Raw genomic sequence first — 26,891 nt, forward strand, 5'->3', positions numbered from 1 at the left:
CCTAGGGAATACTTACATTATGTTCTTGTAATTATTTATTTACTTAAATATGTGATACTCTATTGTGACTTGCCAGAGAACAGCTTTTATGTAATTCAACTCTAGATCTTCAGTGACTTGTAGTATACTCAATAAATGTTGAATGAATGAATGAATGAATAACTAATGTGGTATTGACAGAATAATGATCCCTTTAAAGTACCCCTACCAAACAACCCTGGAAGGTTGGTAGAATGTAATTTTTATAATATATACAATGTATATTTTTATTCACTACTGCAGATAAACAAGGAGGAATAAAATGGTCAAGGCAAACCTGACAGTCATTTCAAATTTTATTTTTCTGGGATTTTCCCACTACCCCAAAGTTGAGGTCATTGTATTTGTGCTGTGCTTGCTGATGTACTTGATCACCCTGCTGGGTAATATAATTCTGATCTCCATTACTGTCCTGGATTCCCATCTACACAAACCCATGTACTTCTTTCTCTGCAACCTCTCCTTTTTAGACATCTGGTACACCTCTTCTGCTCTCACTCCAATGCTAGCAAACTTTGTTTCAGGAAAAAACACTATCTCATTCTCAGGATGTGCCATTCAGATGTACTTTTCTCTTGCCATGGGCTCCACTGAGTGTGTGCTCCTGTCCATGATGGCGTATGACCGGTATGTGGCCATCTGCAACCCCCTGAGGTACCCCATCATCATGAACAAGAGTGTCTGTGTGCAGATTGCAGCTGGCTCCTGGGTGACTGGCTGCCTCACCGCCCTGGTGGAAACAATGTCCGTGCTGCATCAGTCTCTCTGTGGAAAGAGCATCATCAATCATTTCACTTGTGAAATTCTGGCTGTGTTGAAACTAGTTTGTGTAGACACTTCCAGGGTGCAGTTAATCATGCTGGTGATCAGCGTACTTCTCCTTCCTATGCCGATGCTCCTCATTTGTATATCTTATGCATTCATTCTCTTCAACATTCTGAGAATCAGCTCAGTGGATGGTCGAAGCAAAGCCTTTTCAACATGTGCAGCCCACCTGACTGTGGTGGTTTTGTTCTATGGGACAGCTCTCTCCATGTACCTGAAGCCCTCAGCTGTAGATTCACAGGAAATAGATAAATTTATAGCTTTGGTATATGCTGGATTAACCCCCATGTTGAATCCCATCATCTATAGCTTACGGAACAAAGAGGTAAAAGCAGCTGTGAAAAAATTGCTGATTAGGAACTCTCTTTGTGCTTTTTTTATCCCCAGTAGCAAATAATATCCATAAACATTAACCTGAGGTGTGCTTTAGTGGTTAATGCACAACAGAACATTGGGATAATGGGGGAAGACACTAATTAAAAAAAATATTTATTTATCTATTTTAGAGAGAGAGCATGAGTGGGAGGGACAGAGGGAAAGAGTACAGTACAGAACCCAACATGGGGCTCGATCTCATGACCCTAAGATCACGATCTGCACTAAAACCAAAAGTTGGGTGCTCAACTGACTGTACCATCCAGGAAGATACTCATTTTAAATGAGATGTGTGACTTCCTAAGTTTTCTCCTTGACTGACTACTGTAACTAAAATAATTTAGGTACCTCTTACATAAGCATATCTGAAATCTTACGTAAATAGGTCTCATGATGACAAACTTCAATTTTTATTTTAGGTTACAGAGTGTAAATGTAACTTTAACCATTAAGTTAGTGTATTGTTAGTATTAAAAATATGTACATATAATATACAAATGTAATACCTATAGTAGGCTTTTTAGCTAATTTATGATTAACCTCTGTTTTAGGTTGATTTGTGTCCCTCCAAACTTATTTTGAAGCTTTAACCCCCAGTACCTCATAGTGTATCTATATTTGAAGGTATGGCCTTTCAAAAGGTGATAATGTTAAAATGAGGCTGTCGGTGTGGGGCCTCATACAAGCTGAATTGTGTCATTGTAAGAAGAAATTTAAACACACAGTTCAGCAGGGATACATACAGAGAAAAGGACATAGCAAGAATGTGGCTATTTGCAAGCCAAGGAGAGGCTTCAGAAGAAATCAAATCTGCCAACATTTTGCTCTTGGACTTCTAGCCTCCAGAAGTATGAGCGAGTAAATTTCTATTGTTTAAGCAACCCAATCTGTGGATTTTGTTATGGAAGCCTTAGATCTAGTATAACCTCTTTTTCAGCATAGATAAATTTAACGGAAGTAATTAAATATTCCACAAAGTGTAACTATGTTTTTTATATGTGGTTATATTTGTGCATGCAGATAGATGTGTGTGATGTGAATGTCTATGTACAGATGGAAAAGGTCTGCACAAATATATCCTGAATAGAAATAGGGTAGGAGTGCCAGTCTGGAGAAAAAAATATCAGAGAGTTTAGTAGTTTGTTGTTGGTCTTAGAATGCTGACATTATTTTGTAAGTTCAAAAAAGCTACAGGAGGTTTCATTGAAACTACTAGTACCCTTCCCTTTTTTATTGTGCTTTTCCCTGACACCTAGTTTCTTAAATCCAAGGGTATAAATGAACCCATCAGCACTTGGAAAATACATGATATGCATATTATAAGATATACAATACCCCCAAACCCACTAAAATGGTGTGAAATATTGAAGTACATGAATGTATCTTATTATATAAACCACAATATACAAAGAATTAAAAACTATTTTAATTTAAATACAAATTTAATACAAATGCAGCATTTGTAGCATTTTTATGTACTTTCTGGACCAGATAAATAAACGTGAGTTCAGTGGGCAAGACTTATTTGCTCATCATGAAGTTGTTGCCAGAGTCAATAAAATTGTTGGATGGCTTGCATCCAGAAAGCAATGGGATGAACAAAATAGGATGAATATGGGCATTACAGGGCTGTAGGGCATATTTGGTTTCTCAGATATGAATAAACAGTCATCATAGATGATGGGTCCATTGGTCTAAGTAAAGATTTCAGATGCAGCCATTGACTGGATGAGAGGAGAAGCTTAAGGATAATGACTTCTTGAAGATAGGGATGTAAGTTGGTTGACTAGTTCACTGAGCATTGATGGTCAGACTTCTAGGTGAAGACAGATTAGTGAAGTCAGAGCAAGAAATCAGGACTAAAGCTGTACATACATTGGGAAGTCTTTTGCACAGAGATGGAAATTGAGCTGTAGGTGTAGATGATGTCATCTAGGGAGAAATTTAGGACAATTGTCTATAAAATGGTTGGCTTTGTTTTTCGATGATTGGCCAGAGCTGTGATAAAGGTGAAAGAATAAAACCCTTAGGATCTAGAGTAAAGACATAGAATTTTTTTTTTGGTTTCTAAACAAGCTTAGAGATCTTAGGTAATTTATTGAACATTCTAATCTAATTTCCTCTTCTGTGAAATGGGAATAATTTATTTAATGTATTTATAATTATTTAAAAGTTAATATTTGCTAATTCCAAAAGACCACCTGTCAATCAGCTATGTAATAGGTGGTCAGGGTGATATCACTTTGGTACAGTTTTTGTTCATCTTTTTCTGGCTAGACTCTAGCTTCAGTGAGTTTGAATTTACCTGTGATTTCAAATGTATTGAGCAACATTTTGTTACTGTGTTACAAGTCTAGGTCTATCATTGTGGTAGTACTTACGGATATAAGCATAAAATTCCCTGTTATCTCCTTCTCTCTCTCTGTCTCTCTCTGACAATCTTAGCTAAGTCATTCCCTGTGTGGATGTCCTTTTGATTCTGCTTGGGTTCTGACAACCTGAATTGGGCCTCCCTTTCATGTTGCTATTTCACTTACTCAATCAGGATCCAAAACATCGTGCTGGGCAGAACAAGCAAAGGTGCCCTCCTGTACACTGTTTCATTCCTGAAACCTTTGCTGGGTGGCCCTTGAGCATAGATGCTCTCCTTATCAGGCTGTGACACTGTACCAGGCAGCTCAACTATATATAATGTAGACATATGATATGATATCACATAAAAAATAAAACTGCATACTATTATTCACTAGCAATTTCAAGGGGATTTTTTTAAAGGAAAATATTCAAAATGAAACTTGCTGCTGAAAAAGTGAAATTGTCAATATTCTTTAAGAAAGATTTATACAATTGATATGTGTTTTTCTCAGCAATTTTTATTAGAGAATAATTATACACTGATACGATTTTGTCTTACCTGGCTCATATGACCTCTTCAGTTTATTTATCAATGTTTTATCTACTCTTATATTTCCATACATTTAAAATTAGCTGATAATTTATCAGAAACTTGAATTTGTTGTTTAGTCAATGAAATAATGCATAAATTCAAGTTCCTTTACCTCACTGTATTATATCAAGTAGTTAGACTATATTTTACTATTCTTTAAAAATGTTAATTAATCCAGTACTTAATTATTACCTACTGTTTTGAATTTATTTGACATTAGACTTCATACAGAGAACAGTGAGTTCTGACATTGGGGAGATTTCAGAATCTAACAAATGATTTAGTATAAAAGGAAAATTACCATAGCAGAGGTAAAGTTCAAGGCAGCATAGAGGAGGGAATAACTAACTGAGAAAGTTTTGGAAGAATTTGCGGAAGATCAAACACTTGAATTGTCTTTAATGAGACTGGTAGGCTGAGAAAGAGAAATGTGATGATAGGGAAGAAGTGGCGTATGCTTTTGTCTTTAGGTAGGGAAAGAACATGATTTGATTGGAGAACTAATAGCAAATGGAGCATAGCATTGTGTAAAGGAGATGGGACAAACAGGAGGTGGGAAAGAAGAGAGGGAAATAGGTACCTGAGAAATTAGGTTGGGGTCAGATCCAGTGCTTGGGTAAAACAAAAATCAGTAATAAACAAACAGACAAACAGAAAAACTCAAGTAGTTCTCTCAAAAAGGAGCTGAAAGATATGTTTTATTTATTCAGTAGACAAATGTACAGTAGAGTTAACATGGTTTGATTTGGGATTTTTCAACTGTATGATGGTATGAAAGTGATAATACATTCAGCAGAAACTGTACTTCAAAATTTGAATTTTGATCTTTTCCTGGGCTAGCAACATGAGAGCTCTTGATACTCTCTTGTTACACTAGGCAGTGGTCACAGCTTCCAGTCTGAGCCACATGATCACAGGGGTAAACAACTGATATACTCAAAACCATTCTGAACCCATACAACCATTCTGTTTTTCAATCTCAGTATAGTACTCATATAGTTTATTATTATAGGAAACGGTCAATATTTTATCATAAATAGGCTTTGTGTGAGATGGTTTTGAACAACTGTAAGTGTTCTGAATGCATTTAAGGTAGGCTAGGCTAAGCTATGGTGATCAGTAGATTATGTATATTAAATGCATTTTTTTAAAGATTTCATTTATTTATTTGACAGATCACAAGTAGGCAGAGAGGTAGGCAGAGAGAGAGTGGAGGAAACAGGCTCCCTGCTGACCAGAGAGCTCAATGAGGGGCTCGATCCCAGGACCTTGGGACCATGACCTGAGCAGAAGGCAGAGACTTTAATCCACTGAGCCACTCAGGCGCCCCTAAATACATTTTTAAATTATGATATTTTCAACTTTCGATGGATTTATTTGGGCTTAACCTCATCAGTTGAAGAAGATCTGTACTGGATTTTTTTTTTTTTTTTGGAAAAGCTTATTTTTTAAAGCTTACTGTCACTTCTTATACCAGTTGTCTCTACATTTTTATAACAGTCATTTTCATAAAAAGGTGAAGCTAGATTGTTATCTTGAAATTTTTTTCCAACTCCTAAATTCTGTGATTCTACATAAAATCTCTATTTCTCTTGTTCTGTTTATATTAAAAACCTTTGCCTCGAAGCTGTGAGCTTATTTTGTGCATGAACTCAAGGAGGTAAGTTGCTTATCCTTTCCTCCAGAACCAGTGTCTAGTCATCAATTTTCTCATAGCTCCATGCACCTCTGTATTCCTTAGGCTATAGATGATAGGATTGAGCATGGGAGTGACTACTCCATAGAACAGGGCTATCAATTTGTTAAAAGCAGAGTCTTTGGACTTTGGCTTCATATACATCAAGAGGATTGTCCCATAAAACATGGTCACTACTGTTAAGTGGGCTGAGCAGGTAGAAAAGGCCTTTTTTCTTCCTTCTGCTGAATTGATTCTTAGTACAGTAGAAAGGATGAAGACATAGGAGATACAAATTAACAGTAATGGAGAAAACAAAAATAATACATTACCCAACATTATTGTAATCTCATTCAAGGAAATATCTGTACAAGCCAGCTTGACAAACGCCAATATTTCACAAACAAAGTGATTAATGACATTTTTTCCACAGAAGGGCAACCGTATTGCAAGAATAGTTTCTGTCAGTGAATTGAGAAAGCCCAACCCCCAAGAGAGAGCTGCCATCTGAATACAAAGTGCCTTACTGATGATGATGGAGTATCTCAGCGGGTTACAGATGGCCACGTAACGGTCATATGCCATCACTGTGAGGAGCACACACTCTGCGGACCCCATAGTGTAGGAAACAGACATCTGAACCACACATCTAGTGAAGGAGATGGTTTTTTTCTGTGACAGGAAGTGTATCAACATTGAGGGGATAAAGGTGGATGTGTACCAAATGTCTAGGAAGGAAAGATTGCCAAGGAAGAAGTACATGGGCATATGGAGGCGGGAGTCCAGAACAGTTAGGATGATCAAGGTGCTGTTTCCCAGCAGGATCACCAGGTACATCATCAAGCATATCACGAAAAGGAGCTTTTCTACTCTTGGGTACTCAGAAAGTCCCTGAAGAATGAACTCGATCTCAGTCCAATTCATCCTGTCCATTTTACTTTTTTATACCTGGAGTAATCCAGAAGAGAAAATTGCGTGTGAGTTTAACAAGTCTGTACGTATTACTGTATGCAGTAAGAGATCTCTGGAGGAGGGTCAACAAGCGTGTCAGTACTAGTGGACTGGTGGTGGTAGCTGTGAGTTTAGCTTTTCAAATTTATCTCAGGTTCATGAGAGAGAGGATTCAAGATGTGTAATAATTACCTTGATAGCTTATTAAAAATACAGGTTTTTGTGTTCCGTTTCCTGAGATTGTGACATACAGTTCTGAGGCAGGGGAGAGCTATTTACATTTTTAACAAACATCCCCTTATTTCTAATTCATTGGACCCACAGACCTCACTTTGAATATCATCATTTGGAGATCATTGATCTCCATATCATCAATGAATAACATCATTGGAGAAAGTGTGCCTAAATCTATTAAAAATACCTATATATTTGATTTTATTTCTTGGCAATCCTTAACAATGCCATCGGTTTAAGGCTTTATAATTTATAAATATGTTTGTACATATTACTCATTTTATTACCACTGTAATTACAGTGGTAATTCATCTAAGGAAAATGAAATTCACAGAGGTAGAATGTGTATAAAAACACAGTGGGTGAGCCCCTATTCAAATCTGCATTTTCTGACTTTACATCATCTGCTCTTTTTAAACAATAAGCTATTGCCCTCTCCAAATTATATAAATTGTCTAAAAAGAGTAGGAATCAGACATCTTCTCCAATAATGTTCTTCAGAGGGGCGCCTGGGTGGCTCAGTTGGTTAAGTGTCTGCCTTCAGCTCAGGTCATGATCCCAGAGTCCTGGGATGGAGCATCTCTTCGGGCTCTTTGCTCAGCAGGGAGCCTGATTTTCCCTTTCTCTCTCTGTGCCACACCCCCTGCTTGTGTGCACTTTCTCTCTCTCTCTCTCTCTCTCGTGCTCTCTCAAGTAAATAAATAAAATCTTTAAAAAATAATGTTCTCCAGATGATTCCAATGTGCAATGTGGAAGTAAACCACCTTTCTAGTGGAGTGCCTCTAAATTTAGTATACAGATGAATCATATGGGGAATCTTTTTTGTTTGTTTGTTTGTTCATTTTTTAAAAAGATTTTATTTATTTATTTGACAGAGAGACACAGCGAGAGAGGGAACACAAGCAGGGGGAGTGGGAGGAGAAGCAGGGTTCCTGCAGAGCAGGGAGCCTGATGTGGGACTCAATCCCAAGACCCTGGGATCATGACCAGAGCCAAAGGCAGACTCTTAATGACTGAGCCACCCAGGCGCCCACATGGGGAATCTTTGTAAAGGATTCTGAATCAGTGGGTCTGAAGCAGACTTTAAAATCTGAATTTATTAATGTGTTCCCAGATGCTGCTGCTGCTGCTGCTGCTGACTACGGAACTCACACAAATAGCAATGTTTTTTAGAACAACTCTCTCCAATACTATTGCAGAGTGCCCCTAGTGCTTCCATTGTATATAAGACATTAACTGAATAGTAGAAAATGAAAAACTGAACACTTTCTGAGATTTGGAGTTGAGATATCTCTGTGTGTTTTGCAGCCAGTTTTGTGTTCTTTAGATTTTAGATATACAAGCAACCAGGTTGCAGACAAAAGAGGCTGCTTTTTATTTCTATCCATGATAAAGTCATTTCTCTTCCACTTGTTGAGTTTGCAATTAAGGTCAGTATGTTCCAAAAAAGGATTTTGAGGTCAGCTCTAGCATCTGAGTTGTGCATCATAGAGCATGGAGCAAATAAATGTAATTTGAAAGAAATTTAAGGAGTAGATAGTACTAGATGAACTTTTTTATAGTGAATAAATCAAAGAACATAATTTGGAAACACCTTTTCATTCCCAAGGTATTCTACCAAACTTTAAAATATCCCTGGAGTGTGGCACCTGGATGGCTCAGATGATTATGTGTCAGACTCTTGATTTCAGCTTGGGTCATGATCTCAGGGTTATGGGATCGAGCGCCACATCATCAGCTCTTTGTTCTGCAGGAAATCTGCTTAAGATTATCTCCTTCTCCCTTTGTCCCTCCCCACCCATGTTCTCTCTTTCTCTCAAATAAATAAATCTGTAAAAAAGTATCCCTCAAGGGAAAGAAAAGAATTGATCCAGATGTTTCTACTTAGTGTTTCTAAATAAGGCTGGTATTTCTGGTATAGGGTTTCTGGTATAGGGTTTGCCATTTTTCTCTGTGATAGTGCTTTGCCAACAGGTTTTGCTGTTTTCTATGACAACTCTAGTTTATAATGGTGATGCATATTAATCAGCAAATACTCTGTTTATATGTCTATTGACTATGGAAAGGAGTGCTCTCCTTCAGTTCAAGATGCATCATACTTTGTAGGCATACATTACAAAGAGGGTAGGAAGGGTTGAGTTGGGCAGGATATACTTTTATTTGGTATTAATATTGGAATTTGATTGACTGTAGATGTATATATTAACCTACTCTGAATGTGAAAATGAAATTCTGTTAGAGGCTTTGAAGGACCTTCAGTTGTCTGGGGTCTGTTGTTTCAGGAAATTTTGTGAATCATGTCAAATATTCTCTTTTCTTTTCTAGGGGCAAGTTGATTCCTATTTAGAAATTACTGGCAGGGGCGCCTGGGTGGCTCAGTGGTTAAAGCCTCTGCCTTCAGCTCAGGTCATGATCCCAGAGTCCTGGGATCGAGCCCCACATGGGGCTCTCTGCTCAGCAGGGAGCCTGCTTCCTCCTCTCTTTCTGCCTGCTTTTCTGCCTACTTGTGATCTCCGTATGTCAAATAAATAAATAAAATCTTTTAAAAAATTACTGGCAGGAAGTAATGATGGTGTGTATTTAGTATCTTGACAGTTCACAGATAGTTGTTATTAAAAAAAAATTCACTTGCAAACATTTATAAGAGAAACTGCCAATCTGCTTTAAGCTTTCAAATCGGGGTGGGAGAAAGCATAATGGACAATAGAGAGGAAATTACTTTCATTACTCTTGCAATGTTAGTCTGACATTTTAGAAGCAATCAACAAACCCTCTTATTTAATAGCATTGTGACTGAAATTTTTTCTTCATTTTAGCTTACTTCACTAAATGGGTTCCTGGGAGGGGCGCCTGAGTGGCTGAGTGGGTTAAATGGGTTCCTGGGAACAAGGGAATGAAGATTTTTAAGATTATTGATAGTTTCTTTCCATGCAAAATATATATTGGATAATTCCATTTTTACTAAATCATTGCCATTATTGAATATTATCTTTTGAAACATTTTTCATTCTTGGTTATTGCTGTGGGAATTGTTAAATAATCATAGCATACTAATTTGATGGGCCATTATGTACTTACTGACATGACATTTGTGAGGAATTTGTATTAAAACAAAAATGATGTTTAAATTATGTTAAAATAATTAAGTGAAACAGAAACAAAACAATAACAGTTTTTGCAAAACTGAAACCTAAACCAAGATAACCTAAACAGAATAGAAAGGCTGGAAAGAAATACCCAAAACATTAATGGTTATCTTAGGGGCCTTTTTTCTACTTTGCTGAATTATCCAAAATTCTAAAATAGAAATACATGAAGAAAAAAATTATTATTAATTTTTTAAAGATTTTATTTATTTAGTTGACAGAGAGAGAAAGAGATCACAAGGAGGCAGAGAGACAGGCAGAGAGGGGAGGGGGAGGTAGGCTCCCTGCCAAGCAGAGAGCCCGATTCAGGCCCTGATCCCAGAACCCCGAGATCATGACCTGAGCCAAAGGCAGAGGCTTAACCCACTGAGCCACCCAGGCGTCCAAGAAAAAATATTGTTAAAAAAGAGGAAAGCACTGAAGCCGGTTTCAGTTATGTTAGGAAAATGAACTCAGAATTAAAAAAAAAAAATTAAAGCAATTTAAGTAGTACAGTGATTATCTTAAATGTCTAGAAACTACACTTTGCAGCTGAACTGTAGAGGTGTATCTAGGCAGTTACTGGTAAGAACCTACTATTTCTGGTGGAAGAGAGCATTTATAATCCCTACTCTCAAAATCATGCAAGTAACAGCGTTTTTGTTTTTAGGAGGTACACCAAATAAGGAACTTGAGTTCTTGACCTAATCATATGTTATTGAAAGAGATTGCAGACTACTGATGCCTAGAACAGAATTATTTGTAAAGGATCTGAACTGGCCTGAATCCTAGCCAACCTCTTATCCCCCTCTCCCAACCTGGTGTTTTACAAGAATTAAACACTCTGTGTTTCAATGCCCTGAGACTTCATCTTGGTACTGTTTTCATGGTGTAATAGACCTAAGGAAAGTTTGTACTTTTTATCCAAGCCTGAAGTCAAGCTCTCTAACTTTCTAGAAGGAAACTCTCTAACTTTATATAAATTTTTCATTTTATTTTATTTATTCCATTTTATTTTATTATCAATTAGATAATTGAAGATCTAATATTTAAAGTACTAAGATTTTTCAATGAAAAACACATATGTCTGCACTCTAGATTCTCAGTAAAAGAAATAATCCTGTCATTCTCTCCAACTCTTCTAAAAATACCTGTTAAGACAACTGATACTTTATAAATAAATCAGAGGATTTGCTGACTCTCAATTTATAGATTTTATAAACTCTAATATTCAATTAATATACCACAAGGAAAGATGTATTATTTTAGGTTGCAAAGGGAAGAGAAAATGTCATGTGAGGTCCTAGTATGAGGCACTTTATAAAATTTTTATAATTTACTCTTCATAGCAATCCAAATATTATTATAACTTTTGCCATTGAAAGAATAAGTTTGAAGTTCCAAAGCTTAAGTACATTTTTCAGTATCTTTTTATAAGTTTTTATTTAAATTCCAGTTAGTTAACATACAGTGTAATACTAGTGTCAGGTGTACAATGTAGTAGTGATTCAACATTTCCATCTAAAACCTGGTTTTCAAAATCTCATAGGTGGTAAATGCCAGAACTATGGTTTAAACTCTTATCTGTATGATTCCCAGGCCTGCTTTAGCACTATACTACATTTATTTATTTATAAAATTTCTTCTTATAAAACCACAATTTAGTATTATGCACTTAACTTTCAATGATCCATATTATAAATACACACATAAAAATATATTGGAATCTTTTGAAAGCATTGAAGGCATTTATTGTCTTCCACTTATGAAGACATTATGAAAAAAAAATCCAAAAATTCCCTTCAAGTCTAGCATGGACAGTTAAGATCTAGAGTGGTAGAATTGATTTGTTACATAAATGGGAACTCAAAAATATTTCTTCTTTTGTCTTGGACACCTACAGTTCAAAGTAACAATTACAACTACTTCAGCCTTCTATTAGATATTTTTGTTTCTAATCCCATTTTTAAAAATATTTTATTTATTTATTTGTCAGAGAGAGTGAGCACAGGCAGGCAAAGTGGAAGCAGAGGCAGAGGGAGAAGCAGGCTCCCTGCCGAGCAAGAAGCCTGATGTGGGACTCAGTCCCAGGGCCCTGGGATCATGACAAGAGCCAAAGGCAGCCGCTTAACCAACTGAGCCACGCAGACGTCCCTCTAATCCTGTTTTTACCATAAACATCTTCAATTACATGTTTCCTTCAATCCTTATTGAGCATAGCTTATGTGTGAATAATACATAAATTATTGTGGGCTCTTTCTCTGGATAATTTTTACTAAAGATTTTACTGAACTAGATACTTGAATATAGTAACTATTCACCTGTTACTTATAAGGGTCTGTTGCATTGCAGGCAACTTCCTCTTCCTCACTAGTCTCTTTTTTGTGTGTATTATTTCAGTATTTTTAAAGGAATTTAAATAATATTCTGCTGCTGAAAATAAAGCCTGGATTTTTATAATATATGCCTTCAAAATCCCACCAGCAATGATCACCTCAACAAAAAATATCTTTATTATTTATTGATAAGATGTTTTCCTTTTGAAATAATTTTAATAAAACTTTTCTCTTTTATCTTACCTCCTGAGTAGGTTTTAAAGTCATCCATGCCATTCCATTCTATTAAGTAATAGAAAAAATTTCCAGGAATTTGAATTTCATTTGCATTTTTCAGATGAGACAAGAAGATTTTCACTTTGAAAGACAGTTGTTCACTTCCTAAAAAAGATATGTGAGAAAAATAGCTACAAGTAGGCAATTTGTCTGTACACAAACTTTCATAGAGGGTATCAAGGAAATAAAATATATTAAAAATAAAGATCCATGATGCAACTCTGGTTTCTCATGACTTGTCCTAAAGTTGATGTTTACTCAAGAGATTTGGCTTCTTTTGGAAGTCAATTTAGCACTTATATTTTACAAACTTCTTCAATCCCTAAGGTTATGAGTCAGAAACAGGATTCTCTAGAGGTAAAGTCCCTGACTTCTGCACATTCTAAAAACCCAATTACAATTACTTAAAGAACATCTTTCCCAGTTATACATTTCTTGGGAGTATTCATTGAATATAGATGTATATGATGGCCTCTACATAATTTGGGACTGGAATCAGAATATGTCCAAAAGTTCTCAGAAAAGTTAACCTTTTCCTGAGAATTTGTTTTTCTTTTTATTTCAGAAATAATACTAGGTCAATCCTAATAGAGTCCTAAATAGTCATTCCACCTCTTTAAACTCTTTTTTTAAAAAGTCTTTTTATCTTTAATAATTTTGTTAATTCTAGGCCACACATCACAAATTTTTCTTTATAGTGTATAATCATAGTATACATTTTAATTAGAATTTGCCACTTCATAGCAACATGTTTTGATTTTTTATAGTATTTTTAATATTTCTTTTTAACATTTGAAGAATATATCATTAAGTGGAATAACTATAATCTAGCCTACACTTTTAATACTACTGGATATTTTAATTTGTCTCAAGTTTTTTTGAGATTTTGATATAATGACTATCGATATCTATGTATCAGATTATCTAATCTGCTTTACCTTCTACTGAAAATTCAGAATTTAAGACAAATCTCTAGAGAGATTAAGACTATAGAATGAAAGTATGTGATTTTAAAGAATTCCTAGTTCATATGCAAAATTATTTTTCCAATCTAAAACTTAACACTTTACACTGCTGCTGAAGTATTTGCACAGACAATTTTTTGTGTATTTTCTGGAACAAGAGAAGATGATTATTATTTTTTGCTTGTATAAAACATTACTTTTAGCTTTTCATTTCTGTGATTCCAGTTAGACTGAATATTCCCTCTATGTTTATTTGTTGCTTATATTTTCTCTTTTGTTCTCCATCCACATCCTTTGCTTAACTATCTATTGGTATTTTGATAGTTTATCTCTTAATTAGTGTGAACTCTTTTTAAAAAAAATTTTATTTATTTTTAAATTACTTTTCAGTGTTCCAGAATTCATTGTTTATGTACCATACCCAGTGTTCCATGCAATATGTGCCCTCCATAATACCCACCACCAGGCTCACCCAACCTCCCACTCCCCGCCCCTCCAAAACCCTTAGGTTGTTTTTCAGAGTCCATAGTCTCTCATGGTTCATCTCCCCCTCCAATTTCCCTCAACTCCCTTCTCCTCTCCATCTCCCCATGTCCTCATGTCCTATTTCTTATGCTTCACAAATAAGTGAAACCCTATGATAATTGACTCTCTCTGCTTGACTTAGTTCACCCAGAATAATTTCTTCCAGTCCCGCCCATGTTGATACAAAAGTTGGGTATTCATCCTTTCTGATGGAGGCATAATACTCCATAGTGTATATTGACCACATCTTCCTTATCCATTCGTCCATTGAAGGGCATCTTGGTTCTTTCCACAGTTTGGCGACTGTGGCCATTGCTGCTATGAACATTGGGATACAGATGGTCCTTCTTTTCACGACATCTGTATCTTTGGGCTAAATACCCAGTAGTGCAATTGCAGGGTCATAGGGAAGCTCTATTTTTAATTTCTTAAGGAATCTCCACACTGTTTTCCAAAGTGGCTGTACCAACTTGCATTCCCACCAACAGTGTAAGAAGGTTCCCCTTTCTCCACATCCTCTCCAACACACGTTTTTTCCTGTTTTGTTAATTTTGGCCATTCTAACTGGTGTAAGGTGGTATCTCAATGTGGTTTTGATTTGAATCTCCCTAATGGCTAGTGATGATGAGCATTTTTTCATGTGTCTGTTAGCCATCTGTATGTCTTCATTGGAGAAGTGTCTCTTCATTTTTTCTGCCCATTTTTTGGGTGTGTTGAGTTTTGTGTGTGTTGAGTTTGAGGAGTTCTTTATACATCCTGGATATCAGCCCTTTTTCTATATTGTCATTTGTGAATATCTTCTCTCATTCTGTGGGTTGCCTCTTTGTTTTGCTGACTGTTTCCTTTGCTGTGCAGAAGCTTTTGATCTTGATGAAGTCCCAAAAATTCATTTTCACTTTTGTTTCCTTTGCCTTTGGAGACATATCTTGAAAGAAGTTGCTGTGGCCAATGTTGAAGAGGTTACTGCCTATGTTCTTCTCTAGGATTCTGAAGGATTCCTGCCTTACATTGAGGTGTGAAGTCTTAATAGATTAACACTTCATTCTTCAATTTTTTGGTCAAATACTTTTCCAACTTGTGATTTTCCTTCTTAATTTTGACTTGTTATTTTAATTTTCATTGAGGTAAGATTTTCATGTGATTCTGAAAAAATATGAATGAAATTTTCTTTTGACTTGATTTTTTAAGAAAAATTTTATTAACATATAATGTATTATTAGCCCCAGTGGTACAGGTCTGGGAATCATCAGGCTTACACACTTCACAGCACTCACCATAGCACATACCTTCTACAATGTCCATAACACAACTACCCTCTCCCTATCCCCTCCCCCCAGCAACCCTCAGTTTGTTTTGTAAGATTAAGAGTCTCTTATGGTTTGTCTCCTTCCTGGAAAACTATTTTGTTTTATGTCTAAGGGTTGGGACAGATTGATATTTTAATAATATAAACTAATTTTTCCAAAATACTTTTTAAAAAATGCATCACAGCTTTCCCTTTTTCATTCCCTCCCATTCATTCATTCCTCCTTATTCATTCATCAGATATTTACCGGGCACCTATTATGGACCTGGCACTATGGCAACATTGAGATGAACTTGGACATAGCTGATAGAAAAATACAGGTTCAGAAATACAGGTTCAAATATTTTTGAAGATCAACAGGAGAAGCATATTATAGATCACAAAATTTCTACCTTTATCTGTAATTTACATTCTCTTATGCATAGCATTATATCATAAGCAGTTTAACATATAATCAAATACATGGGTAATATGATTATAATGGCTACATAGTAGTCTATTATATTTATGTCTCAAGATTTATTTAATCTATTCTCAAATAATGGTCATTTGTCTTGCTTTCTTTTTTTACTATTATAAACAATGCTGTAATAATGTAACTTATTCTTTAAAAGGAATGCTTTTATTTTATTTTTTAGAATAATCTCAGTAACTTTCATAGTGAATTATGACTAATGAATTATTAATGGGGAGATAGAGATAATTAAATGCATACTCTAATATAATAATTCTAAGTGAAACTAAAATTCATTTAGAGTTGGATCTTAGAACTGGAAATCATCTTTATATTAATTTAGTTCTAAACCTTATGAGATGACAGAAACATCTACAGTATGGTTGATGTTCCTCTTACTGTTGCCTCCAAACCCAGTGATAGTTAGAGCATCAGTGATGGTTATGAAGCCACACAGGTTATTTTTGGACAATCCTCATTATTAGAAAATTTTTCATATTTAACTGTATATGTACTCTCTGTGTGAAACTCTCATCTTTCCTTGTGGAACAGCAAGTAGTATATACTCTTTTTTCATGACAGTTTTCTTTTTTTTTTTTGAAATTGAAAAATTTCAAAAAAACAGAAACAGAAAATTGCTGCTTCTGAGTCTTTTTCTCTTTATTGAAGTTAATTGACATACAACATTATGTTTCAGGTATACAACATAATGATTTTACATTTGCATACAGTGCAAAATGATCATCATAATAGTCTTAGTTACTATCTATCACCATACAAAGTTACAATTTTTGTTTGTTTGTTTGTTTGTTTTTTACTTCTCTTGCTTTCTTCCCTTTTGGTTTGGTGATTTTCTATTGTGTAATGCTTAGAGTCCTTTCTCATTATCTTTTGTATATCTACTAGTGCTTTTTGCTTTCTGGTTACCGTGTGGCTAACATATAATAGCCTATATATATAATAGTTCATTTTAAGTTGATAGCAAGTTAAGTTTGTATGCATTCTAAAGCATAACAGTTTTACTTTCTACTTTCTCGCTTTTACATTTATGATGTCATATTTCACTCAATCTTTTTATTTTGTGTATCTATTATTACAATTATTTTTATTACTTTTACCTTTTAACCTTCATACACATTAAGTAATTAATCCTCTACTTTTACATATATTTATCCTTACTAGTGAGATTTTTACTTTCATATGTTTTCTTCTTACTAACTTCTTACTCCTTTCTTTTTAGCTTAAAGGAATCCCTGTAACATTTCTTTTTGGCCCAGTTTTATTTTTTTTAAGATTTTATTTACTTATTTGAGAGAGATAGAGAGAGTGAGCACATGAGCAGGATGGGAGAGGGAGAAGCACACTCCCCACTGAGCAAGGAGCCTGACACTGGGCTTGATCGAGGATCCTGGGATCATGACCTGAGCCAAAGGCAGACTCTTAACCAACAGAGTCACCGAGGTGCCCCCTGTGGGCCCAGTTTAGTAGTGATGAACTCCTTTAGCTTTTGTTTGGAAAGGGCTCTCTCTTTTCCTCAGTTTTGAATGATAACCTTGGCAGGTAGAGTATTCTTGGTTGGAAGTTTTTGTCCATTCAGCACTTTGAATATATCATACCACTTTCTTCTGGCCTACAGTTTCTGCTGAGAACTACGCTGATAGTCTAATGGAGTTTCCCATGTATGTAACAAGTTGTTTTTCTCTTGCTGCTTTTAAGATTCTCTGTTATCGGGACGCCTGGGTGGCGCAGTTGGTTAAACGACTGCCTCCGGCTCAGGGCGTGATCCTGGAGTCCCGGGATCGAGTCCCACATCGGGCTCCCAGCTCCATGGGGAGTCTGCTTCTCCCTCTGACCTTCTCCTCGCTCATGCTCTCTCTCACTGTCTCTCTCTCTCAAATAAATAAAATAAAATCTTAAAAAAAAAAAAAAGATTCTCTGTTATCTTTAAATCTTGACATTTAATTATGTGTTTTGGTGTGGATCACTTTGAATTTATATTGTTTGGAACTTGCTGGGCTTCCTGGGTCTGGATGTCTCTTTCCTTCCCTAGGAAGTTGTCAGAATTATTTCTTCAATTGAATTTTCTTCTCTCCACCCCCTTTCTCCTTCTGGTACTCTGTAATGATAATGTTATTCTGGTTTACATTGAAGTATAGGTCCCTTAACCCATGTTCACTTCTTAAAACTCTTTTTCTTTTTGCAGCTCTGTTGAGTTCCCCTTTCTTGTCTTCCAGATCACTGATTCATTCTGCTTTATCTCGTCTGCTGTTGAATCTCTCTAATATATTTTTCAGTTCAGTTTTTGCATTCTTTAGTTCTGTGACTTCTCTTTGGTACTTTCTCATATTTTCTGTTTCTGTTGAAGTTTTTGTTGTGCACATCCATTCTTCTCCTGAGTTTGTTGAGCATCTTTATGACCATTATTTTATCAAGTAGATCACTTATCTCTATTTCATTACAGTTTATTTCTGTAACTTTATCTTGCTCTTGCATTTGAAATGTATTCCTCTGTCTCTTCATTTTGCTTGACTCTCTGTTTCCTCCCCCCCCCATGGATTAAGTGAAATAACTATCTCTCCCAGTCTTAAAGGAGTGGCCTTATATAGGAGATGAAACTTATTGTTTAACCTTGCCCTACCTCTTGGTTGTCTCTCAAACTTTTGTGAATATCTAAGCAGCCCGATTTATTCTTGATAGATACCAGTTGTTGAGGGAGAATCAAGTCCTCTGAGTGTTCCAGAGGGAGGGATCTCTGTCAGCCCCTAGTTTCAGTCTGATTGGAATCTAGACCCTCAGGTACACATTTAAGTTATGGAAATATATATAGTCCTATGGGATAGCCATTATAAACTCTGCTGACCTTAAGAACAGGTGATCTGGAGGTGTCTCCTTGGAGATAGTTGCAAAAACAAGGGCTCCAGGCAACTGTATGAGCTCCTTTCCAGAAGGTAGTGGCAAACTGTGGCAGGGCCAAGGGAGAATGCAAAAATGGCATCCCCTGGCCTATGTTCCTTGAGAATACTTCTGTAGCCTCTAGATGTATGGTCATCTTGAAGCCTGCCCCTTAGGCTGAAGCTCCAGGACAAGTAAATAGGCCTTTTTCACAGGAAGACTGGGAGTACGTTTTGATTTTCTGTCTCTGCAGTATTCTGGAGGTGGTAGCCTGCCAAGAATCATTTCTCCAATAGTTTCATACCCACAGGGCCCAGAAACACTATTCTCTCTGACCACCAAGAGCCAGGCACATAAAGAGTGTCCCTATGTGGGCTATGCACACCCACTGTCTTTACTGGGACTGTGGGGTAAGCATGGGCATGGAATGCTTGTCACAGGGAGAGGGTCCACCCACAGCTCTAGCTGATTAGTGGAAGAGTACAAAAATTGCAGTGCAAGTGCCAGTGTTTGTAGGATAGAGGGAGAATGCAAAAATGGGGTCCGCCTATGCCTTTGTTCCTGACAGAGTCCTAACAGGCTCCTGCCCCTCTGGCAGACACTCTAAGATTAGTAAATGAATCTCCTTCACATGTAGTCTAGGTGCTTTTCAAATTGCTGCATTTGTGCTGAGTCCTAGGGCAAGCAAGTCTGTGTGTAAGCCCTTTAAGAGCAGTGTTAGTTCCCTATAGCCCTTTGATTCTCCTGGATATAAGCCCCATTGATTTTAAAGGTCAGATGTTTTGGGAGATGATTGTTCTGTTGCAGGTCCCAAGAGTTAAGATGCCTGATATGGGGCACAAACCGTTGCTTCTCAGAGAGAAACTTTACATTTGTAATATCCTTTCTGGTTGTGGGTCACAACACAGGGGCAGAGAGGGAGTGAGATTTTTGGTAAGACCACATCTCTACTTTCCCTACCTTGACATGGCCTTTTTATCTTCTGCTGCAGAGGAGCTGTTTAGCTAATTTTCAGATCTTTTTCAGATGAAGTTATATCATATGTAGTTATGTTTTATAGTGTCCATGGGAGGGAGTAAATTGAGGATCTTCCTATGCCACCATCTTAAGCTGCATCCCTCTGAGTCTTTTTTGTGCCAGGCTACAGTTCTTTGTTCCTTCAGCCATTCCCCCATGTGTTTGGTTAAAATAATGAAGAACATGTAGTACTGAAGAGAATATTTTAGGTTTATGAGGATCTTTGTGATAAATAAGGACCTCTCCTATGCATTACATTCTGGTTATTGGTTTTGTCTGACCCTCCAGGAGAAAGGTATTTTTTGTTATTTAGGAGGCAGAGAGTGAGATGATTGAGAACTTTGGATTCTGGAATTAGACAGTCCAGTTTTGTGAAGCACTACCTCTCTGACCTCAGTGAGGTCACTTCATCTTTCTAACCCTAGGCTCCATGTCTATAAAATGAGGAGCTTAAAATTTCCTATTTGATAGTTGTTATTCTGAGAATTAATAAGGCAATGCATTTGAAGAATCTAATATAGATATGGATTCATACTAGGTACTTGGCAAAAGTACTTGCTATTTTAATTATATCAATGATTTTAAATATGCATTTTGCTATTATGGAAATCATTTTGCTTTGGAGTTGAATACCTATGTGTTTAGACCTTAGTTTCCTGACTTATACCCTGTTGACCTTGAGTAAGTTATTTGAGTTGTGAAGTGAATATTTTAACCACTTTGTTAGGCTGTTATGTGATAAAAAGTGCTTATCATGGTTTTTGGTATTTAATAGGCACTCCATAGAAGACAGTTAACATTATTGTATTTGATTATGAGTCAGTGAATCTGAGTATAGTTTGCCTAATGTTGATGCAACAAATAATCACTCTCAGTTGGTTTTGGTAAATAGAGCAGACATATAATCATTCTGCTTCAATATGAAGCTATAAAAATCAATAGAAAGAGCATCAAAGTGAATCACTGCCACCAAAGAATGGAATCTATTTTTTGATGAGTTGGGGGAAATACAGATTGCTTGTGTGAGATAAAATTATATAACGTACTGAATTTGATTACACAAAACCTTGATAAGTGATTTAAGATAATTCCATCTAAATTAGAGGCGGCTTATTTTTCTTGATAAGTATATTCAAGTGAATTTAACTCACCAGGCACTTTGGAAGACCAAAAAGCCATGGGAGACACAAAGATCAGGAATGCATAATGCAGACAAGTCATGAGCTCCTGCTTAACACGGCATTTCTGTCATAGTTCCTAACTGGACTCTCAGCTTTCACTCTGCCTTCCTTCAGTGTGTTCTCCAGATAGCATGGTGGATCTTCTTAAAATGTGATACAGATCAAACTGCCGCTGTGCTTATTGCCTAACATGCATTCCAACTGGGTTTCTGTTCTGATTTGTTGTAGCCTTTGCCTTACTTATTAAGTACTTTTTGAGTATCATCTCTTGTCAGGGCTTCGTTTAACATCCATAGTCAAACTGGGAAATGGCCACAGCTTGATATCTTGTGAGGACTACTTTCTACACAGTGAAATTTGTCTGAAAACGAGAGAGTACTGCCATCTGACTGCAGGTTCTCTACTTTCACATGCAGCAGTTTTTCTATAAAAGTAGATGTAATACATTTGGAAGAAGCAGGGCTCATACTTCTAAGGGTTGGAGCTCTCATTCCCATGCTCGTATGTGAAGGTTTCATTTGCAGCCAGGTTCTACCTTTTATTCCTTCTGGAGCTTTGTGTTGAGTGGGAGCGGGTAAGAGCAGGGTATGGCAGGAACACAGGAGTTGGAAGGTGACCATGGCCCAGTTCCCTTCTCACTGCAGATTCCCGTGTCCAATGCTACCAGATGCCAAAGGAACAAATACTGATAAATTTTTGTTTGTTGGGTGCTAGGTAATATTGATACATTTGTATTATGTTCAGTACAAATATTCTCTCAGTTGATGATCTTATGAATATCTATCATATTGGTACTCTTAAAAATCTTGAACATTTTGCATATTAAAATTTCTGTCATAGATGTTCACATATCCAGTTGCAGATGAACAAATTGTTCATGTATATCCTCCAAAAGTACCCTAGGAGAACAGGTTGCTCTTTGGGGATGGTCATGATTATTCCTCAGTGATTCTGAATTGATGTGATGAATAGTTCTGTTACAAAGGTGTGCTGATTAGTGTGATTTTTTTTTTTTAATTTACCATTCTTTGTTTTTTTGCCATTTTCATCTTACTGGTCCTGAGCTGAGCACTTAACCTGTGCCATATTTAGATGTCATTATAGGGTATGTGAATTCTGAGTTAGAAAAAAATCTTGATACTTATTGAATCCCACTCTAGGTGTTTCAGGATTCTCCATTATGTGTCCTGCCCTATGGTTGTCCTGGATTTATGTGACTATTGGGGAAAAGTACTCTTTTTATTTAAAAAGTTAGATCATTCTATTTTCAAAAAAAATTCCATTTTTCAAACAAAAAATGATTTAAAAATCATAACATTAGTTATATGGGCCTTCAATTAATTTCCCAGGATGAAAATGGACTGTCTGCATGACTTCAAGTCTCTTGGGACTCACATACTCAAATATCTTCATTGCTATGCAGTGATTACACTTGAGTAAAGCAAACTGGGTCTAAAGCAATATGTTCGAGTGAGGACTGTGGCACATCTCTTTAATTCTATATAACTAAACAAAATACATATGCCATAATATCTTATTACCATTAGAAGTTTATTACTTCTAACACTAACTCAATGTTTTTATTAGAATATGTGTTCTTTACCTGTATAATTATATTTTATTAATGACTTGGTGATGGCAAGGCATAGAGGAGTGCTTTTTCTTCACAGAATAAAATGATTCCACTTTTAGAATTTTCCACATGATGAACTCATATACTCTACTGTTTAGTTGTAACTAAGGAGGAGAAATGAATCTCCTAGGAACAGTCCCAGATTCCCTCCAGAAAACTTGTGGAGGGAAGAGTGTTGTTAAAAAAGTTACAAGCTTTCTTTAACAAGCTTGACTTTAGACTGTTGCAACCATGTGGGATCCCATCCCTATGTATCCTAATTGAACCTTGCTATTAGACAGAAGTAGGTCAGTCAACTTTTAATGATGTCCTCTGAGATGTAGTTTCCTGCTCAGGTGTAAATATCAGACTGTGTTTTATATTCCTGTGGGAAGAGATTACCAGTCTGTAAGATAACAAGTAAAAAAGAAACAATGTCTTCCTAGGTCAATTGGCCTCTTTGGAATCCCCATGTTTAAATAATTAGAGGTCGTGTAGTGCTGGAAGTTGTCCTTTGTATATTTGCTAAAGAGATGGATAGATAGGAAGAGATAGTTAAGATGTTTCAAAAACATTGAAATACATGATGGGGTGATGAGAAATATATGAAATTTGCAGTTTGTTTACTTGTGTTCCTGTCCCCACTGTGCTACTTCCTCGCTGTAGGACCTAGGGCAATTTGTATAAATTTTTTTTTTTTGGACTACACATTCCTTATTGTATAAGATCATGTATATATTCAGGGTTTTATGAAGTTTAAATATATATACAACATCAGTGGCATTTAATATATTCTTGTCCCTGAGCTACAGAAAACATTAGTCACTGAAGTGGTTGCTTCATTTTTAAATAATCTACAACAGGAAAGAGGGCTTGTTCTTCCTTTTCCCAGTTTTCTAGAAACTTCATGGAAGTTGTCCAGGGATAGTTAAAAGAATTTCCCATCTTGGCTTAGTAAATGTGTTACACTTTCATCTTTGTTTAGGATCCTACTGATCCTCTCACAAGTTTGGATGTACCACGGTTGGCTATCCAGTCTGTCCTACGGAAACCATTCCTGAACCATGTGGGTTATAGTCCCTCTTCTCTGCATTAGTATCTCTAATATTGCCAGTGTCTACATTTCCATTTTCTTTTCTTAGAGTTGCAGCATTCCCTTTCAGACTTCTTGAGACTCTCCCGTTTGTGCTCCGTGACACCACATAGCCATGCCTCTCTTTCTACCTCCTCGGCAGCCTACTTGCCCCCTTTCAGTAGTTTTACTTTGTTTCTTCCATAAAATTTGGGGTATAGTTAGTAATTACTGTCCTTATTTTTCTCATACTGTGAAGACATTACCTGTAATATTTTTGTCAAGAGTCACACCATCTATATCATCAGACTGAATGCCCATTTTTGGTGTTTAAATTTGCTTCGTATACGGGCTAGATGCAATCATCACATGCAAAACCTGGTTATAGTCAGACTCTCCCTATTCCTCTGGCTCCTTCCTATTCCTCTGGTTTTTCAAACTGAGACCCTTTCTCTAGACTGATATAAGTGCTGCAACATGTGGGTGAATAAGCTGATATATTTAATCTTTACAAAAAGTGAGAAAACGGGGTCAGAGAAGTTAAACTATATGCATAGCTAATAGATTAATAAGGTAGATATGGAGGTGAGATTCAAAGCTAAATAGTTTGCATATTCAGTATTTTGTCCATTAATGTCTTCTGCCTCCTTTGATAAACTAAAAATTTTTGTGTCCTAAAAATTCATCTTCTCTAAAGTGCATCACAACGAAAACTCATGACCCTAGGTTTATTTAGCAGTTTTCTGGTTGGTTGAAACCCTTGGTTCCTGGTGATATCATCTATAACATGTAAGTTTAGGAATCAATGGGTTTCTAAGGAGGTTGCAATACTGGGCTCAAGATAAAGTCTTATTCATGGCCTTTCCCATAATCATGGAAGAGTTGATCATCATAGGCCCCTGAATTCACCTATATATACAGTTAATAGCTTTAGAGAAATTCCAAGGATAAATTCAATTAAGATATCTTAACTTTTTTGCCCTCTGATGTCTTTGGATTAGTTTTCCTGATTCAGATGCAACTGGGTTTCAAGATATTTCCCTTCTGACCGGTAGGCAGTAAAGGAAATTTATGTTTTTATAGTCAAGACTGTGGTTTGAAAACTAGGTTTCTCACTTAGAATCTGTATGATCTTAACTACTATGTGTCTTAGTCTATTCATCTTTAAATTGAAAGCAAGAATATATATTATTGTGAAGATTTAGTAAGAAATAATAACATGAATATATAGCACAATGGCTTGCACATTGACTTTGCATTCAAATTGCTTAGATAATTCCATATCCTTACCTTCTTTTTATTTTTGCTTCCTTCTTTCTCTAGCCAAGTTTCCTATCGGAATTTAGGTATAAGCATTTCCCTCAAAAAATTGTTTATTCTATATTTGATAAATTTTATTTTGTTATTATTTTTTAGCACTTCTGTCCATTTATTTCTTTTTAAAAATCTTAATCCCAATATAGTTAACATATAATGCTATTTTAGATCTAGGTGTACAATATAGTGATTCAGCACACCAATGCATCACCCAATGCTCATCACAAGTGAATTCCTTAATTCCAATCACCTATTTAACCCATCCCCCCACCTAACTCGCCTCAGTTTGTTCTCTGTCTTTGAGTCTGTTTCCTGGTTTGCCTCTCTCTCTACCCCCCTCTCCCTTGCTCATTTGTTTTCTTTCTTAAATTCCACATACGAGGGAAATCATATGGTATTTGTCTTTATTTAACTTATTTCACTTAGCATTATACTCTCTAGCTCTATCCATGTCATTGTATATGGCAAAATTTCATTGGTGAGAAAAAAGAAAAGAGTTATATTTATGTTTCTTTTTCTCTCTAAGTTTATCCTTTCTCACAAGTATCTTAGAATCAGTGAACCACTCAATGTTCTCCTTTCATAGAGTATATGACTACTGTTATGTTATTTTGGAACATAGTACAGAAACTTTCATAATCTACATTTTAGAAACAAGAAACCAACTGTAGAAACACAAATGTCTTGCCCAGTACCTTCTGTTATTTATTTGTGTATGGAAATCACAGTCTGACCAAATACATTGTTTATGCTCTATCTGCTCTACTACAGTTCTCAGGCAGAGAACTGACTATTTACTGCCGTTAAAGATACCTCAAGACAGACTTAAGCATTTGATATGAAGATTCATTTTCCAGAAGTAAAAGCTGCGTAACAGATTGAAACCTCTGAGGAGGTGGCACTGGTAGGCTCCTGATTCTGGGTTATAGAGAAAAAAAGAAAATTGAAAGTAATACTGGAAGCAGCTAAAGGACTGCCATTGTCATGGTGAAGACCCATACCTGGAATGATGCTGACAGGAATAAGCAACAGACCGGGAAGCTGAGCCCCCGCCATCACCCAGCCTTCTATTCTCCAGTAACTCTTTGGGAAGAATTTAACGGAAGCTCGCTAGCAAAGGAGAAATTGGTTTTCAGTGACTCAGTCCTAACACAAAATAGAGCATAGAAAAATGGATTTGAAGTTGAGAGACAGTAGTTTAATAGTATTAAAATTTACTCCATAAAAAATAAGAATGAAAATCTTATGCCTGTTCAAAGCTTTCTGATCTATTTAAATTCACTAAACACTAGTTCTAATAAAACAACCGATGTTTATTGGATGTTTAAAATGTTCAAGGCACTATTTAGTACTGCACATGAATTAATTTTATGAAGTAACCTTAATTGCCCATTCACAAGAAAGGAAGATATTATGGGCTTACTCTTAGAATTTAGTAGTTATAGTCTTACTTTAGATTTGTGTGTTATATTTCAAATCCCATAGACTCTTCAAAGAGCTTAGATAAAAGGAATGCTTTCTTCTATTCATATCAGTGACATACTTGCTTCATGGAAATGGGGCTTCTGTCCTCACATTGGCACTGCTTGTCCTCTTTAGTCATTAGAGATCATCTGAGTTTTGGCCCATTTTTGTCTTACTGCCAACACCAAACCCCGTAGCTCTTTAGTTTATTGAGCAACTTAACTCTTTTTCTTTTGTTACTTCTTATCCTTTTATTGCAATTACCAGTTCTGTCTAGTTCTCTTACTGTTCAGGAACTATGTG

At 36.2% G+C, this 26,891-nt stretch overlaps 2 protein-coding genes across 2 annotated transcripts; one reads left to right on the forward strand and one right to left on the reverse strand.

The window, feature by feature from the left end:
* The first annotated feature begins 301 nt into the window (after positions 1 to 301).
* On the forward strand, positions 302 to 1,261 carry LOC122916709 (olfactory receptor 13F1-like). The gene has a single exon (XM_044264135.1). The coding sequence runs from the start codon at positions 302 to 304 to the stop codon at positions 1,259 to 1,261; it is 960 nt and encodes a 319-aa protein (XP_044120070.1).
* Positions 1,262 to 5,855: 4,594 nt separating this feature from the next.
* Positions 5,856 to 6,794, reverse strand: LOC122916881 (olfactory receptor 13D1-like). The gene has a single exon (XM_044264270.1). It carries the CDS (start codon positions 6,792 to 6,794, stop codon positions 5,856 to 5,858), a length of 939 nt encoding a protein of 312 aa, XP_044120205.1.
* Between the last annotated feature and the right edge of the window lie 20,097 nt (positions 6,795 to 26,891).

The sequence above is a fragment of the Neovison vison genome, chromosome 9, assembly GCF_020171115.1.
Source record: "Neovison vison isolate M4711 chromosome 9, ASM_NN_V1, whole genome shotgun sequence".
In the NCBI taxonomy this organism is placed as follows: Eukaryota; Metazoa; Chordata; class Mammalia; order Carnivora; family Mustelidae; genus Neogale; species Neogale vison.

Excerpts from the sequence above, each read along its gene's own strand:
- LOC122916881 (XM_044264270.1), bottom strand. The coding sequence starts at position 6,794 with ATGGACAGGATGAATTGGACTGAGATCGAGTTCATTCTTCAGGGACTT.
- LOC122916709 (XM_044264135.1), top strand. The coding sequence starts at position 302 with ATGGTCAAGGCAAACCTGACAGTCATTTCAAATTTTATTTTTCTGGGA.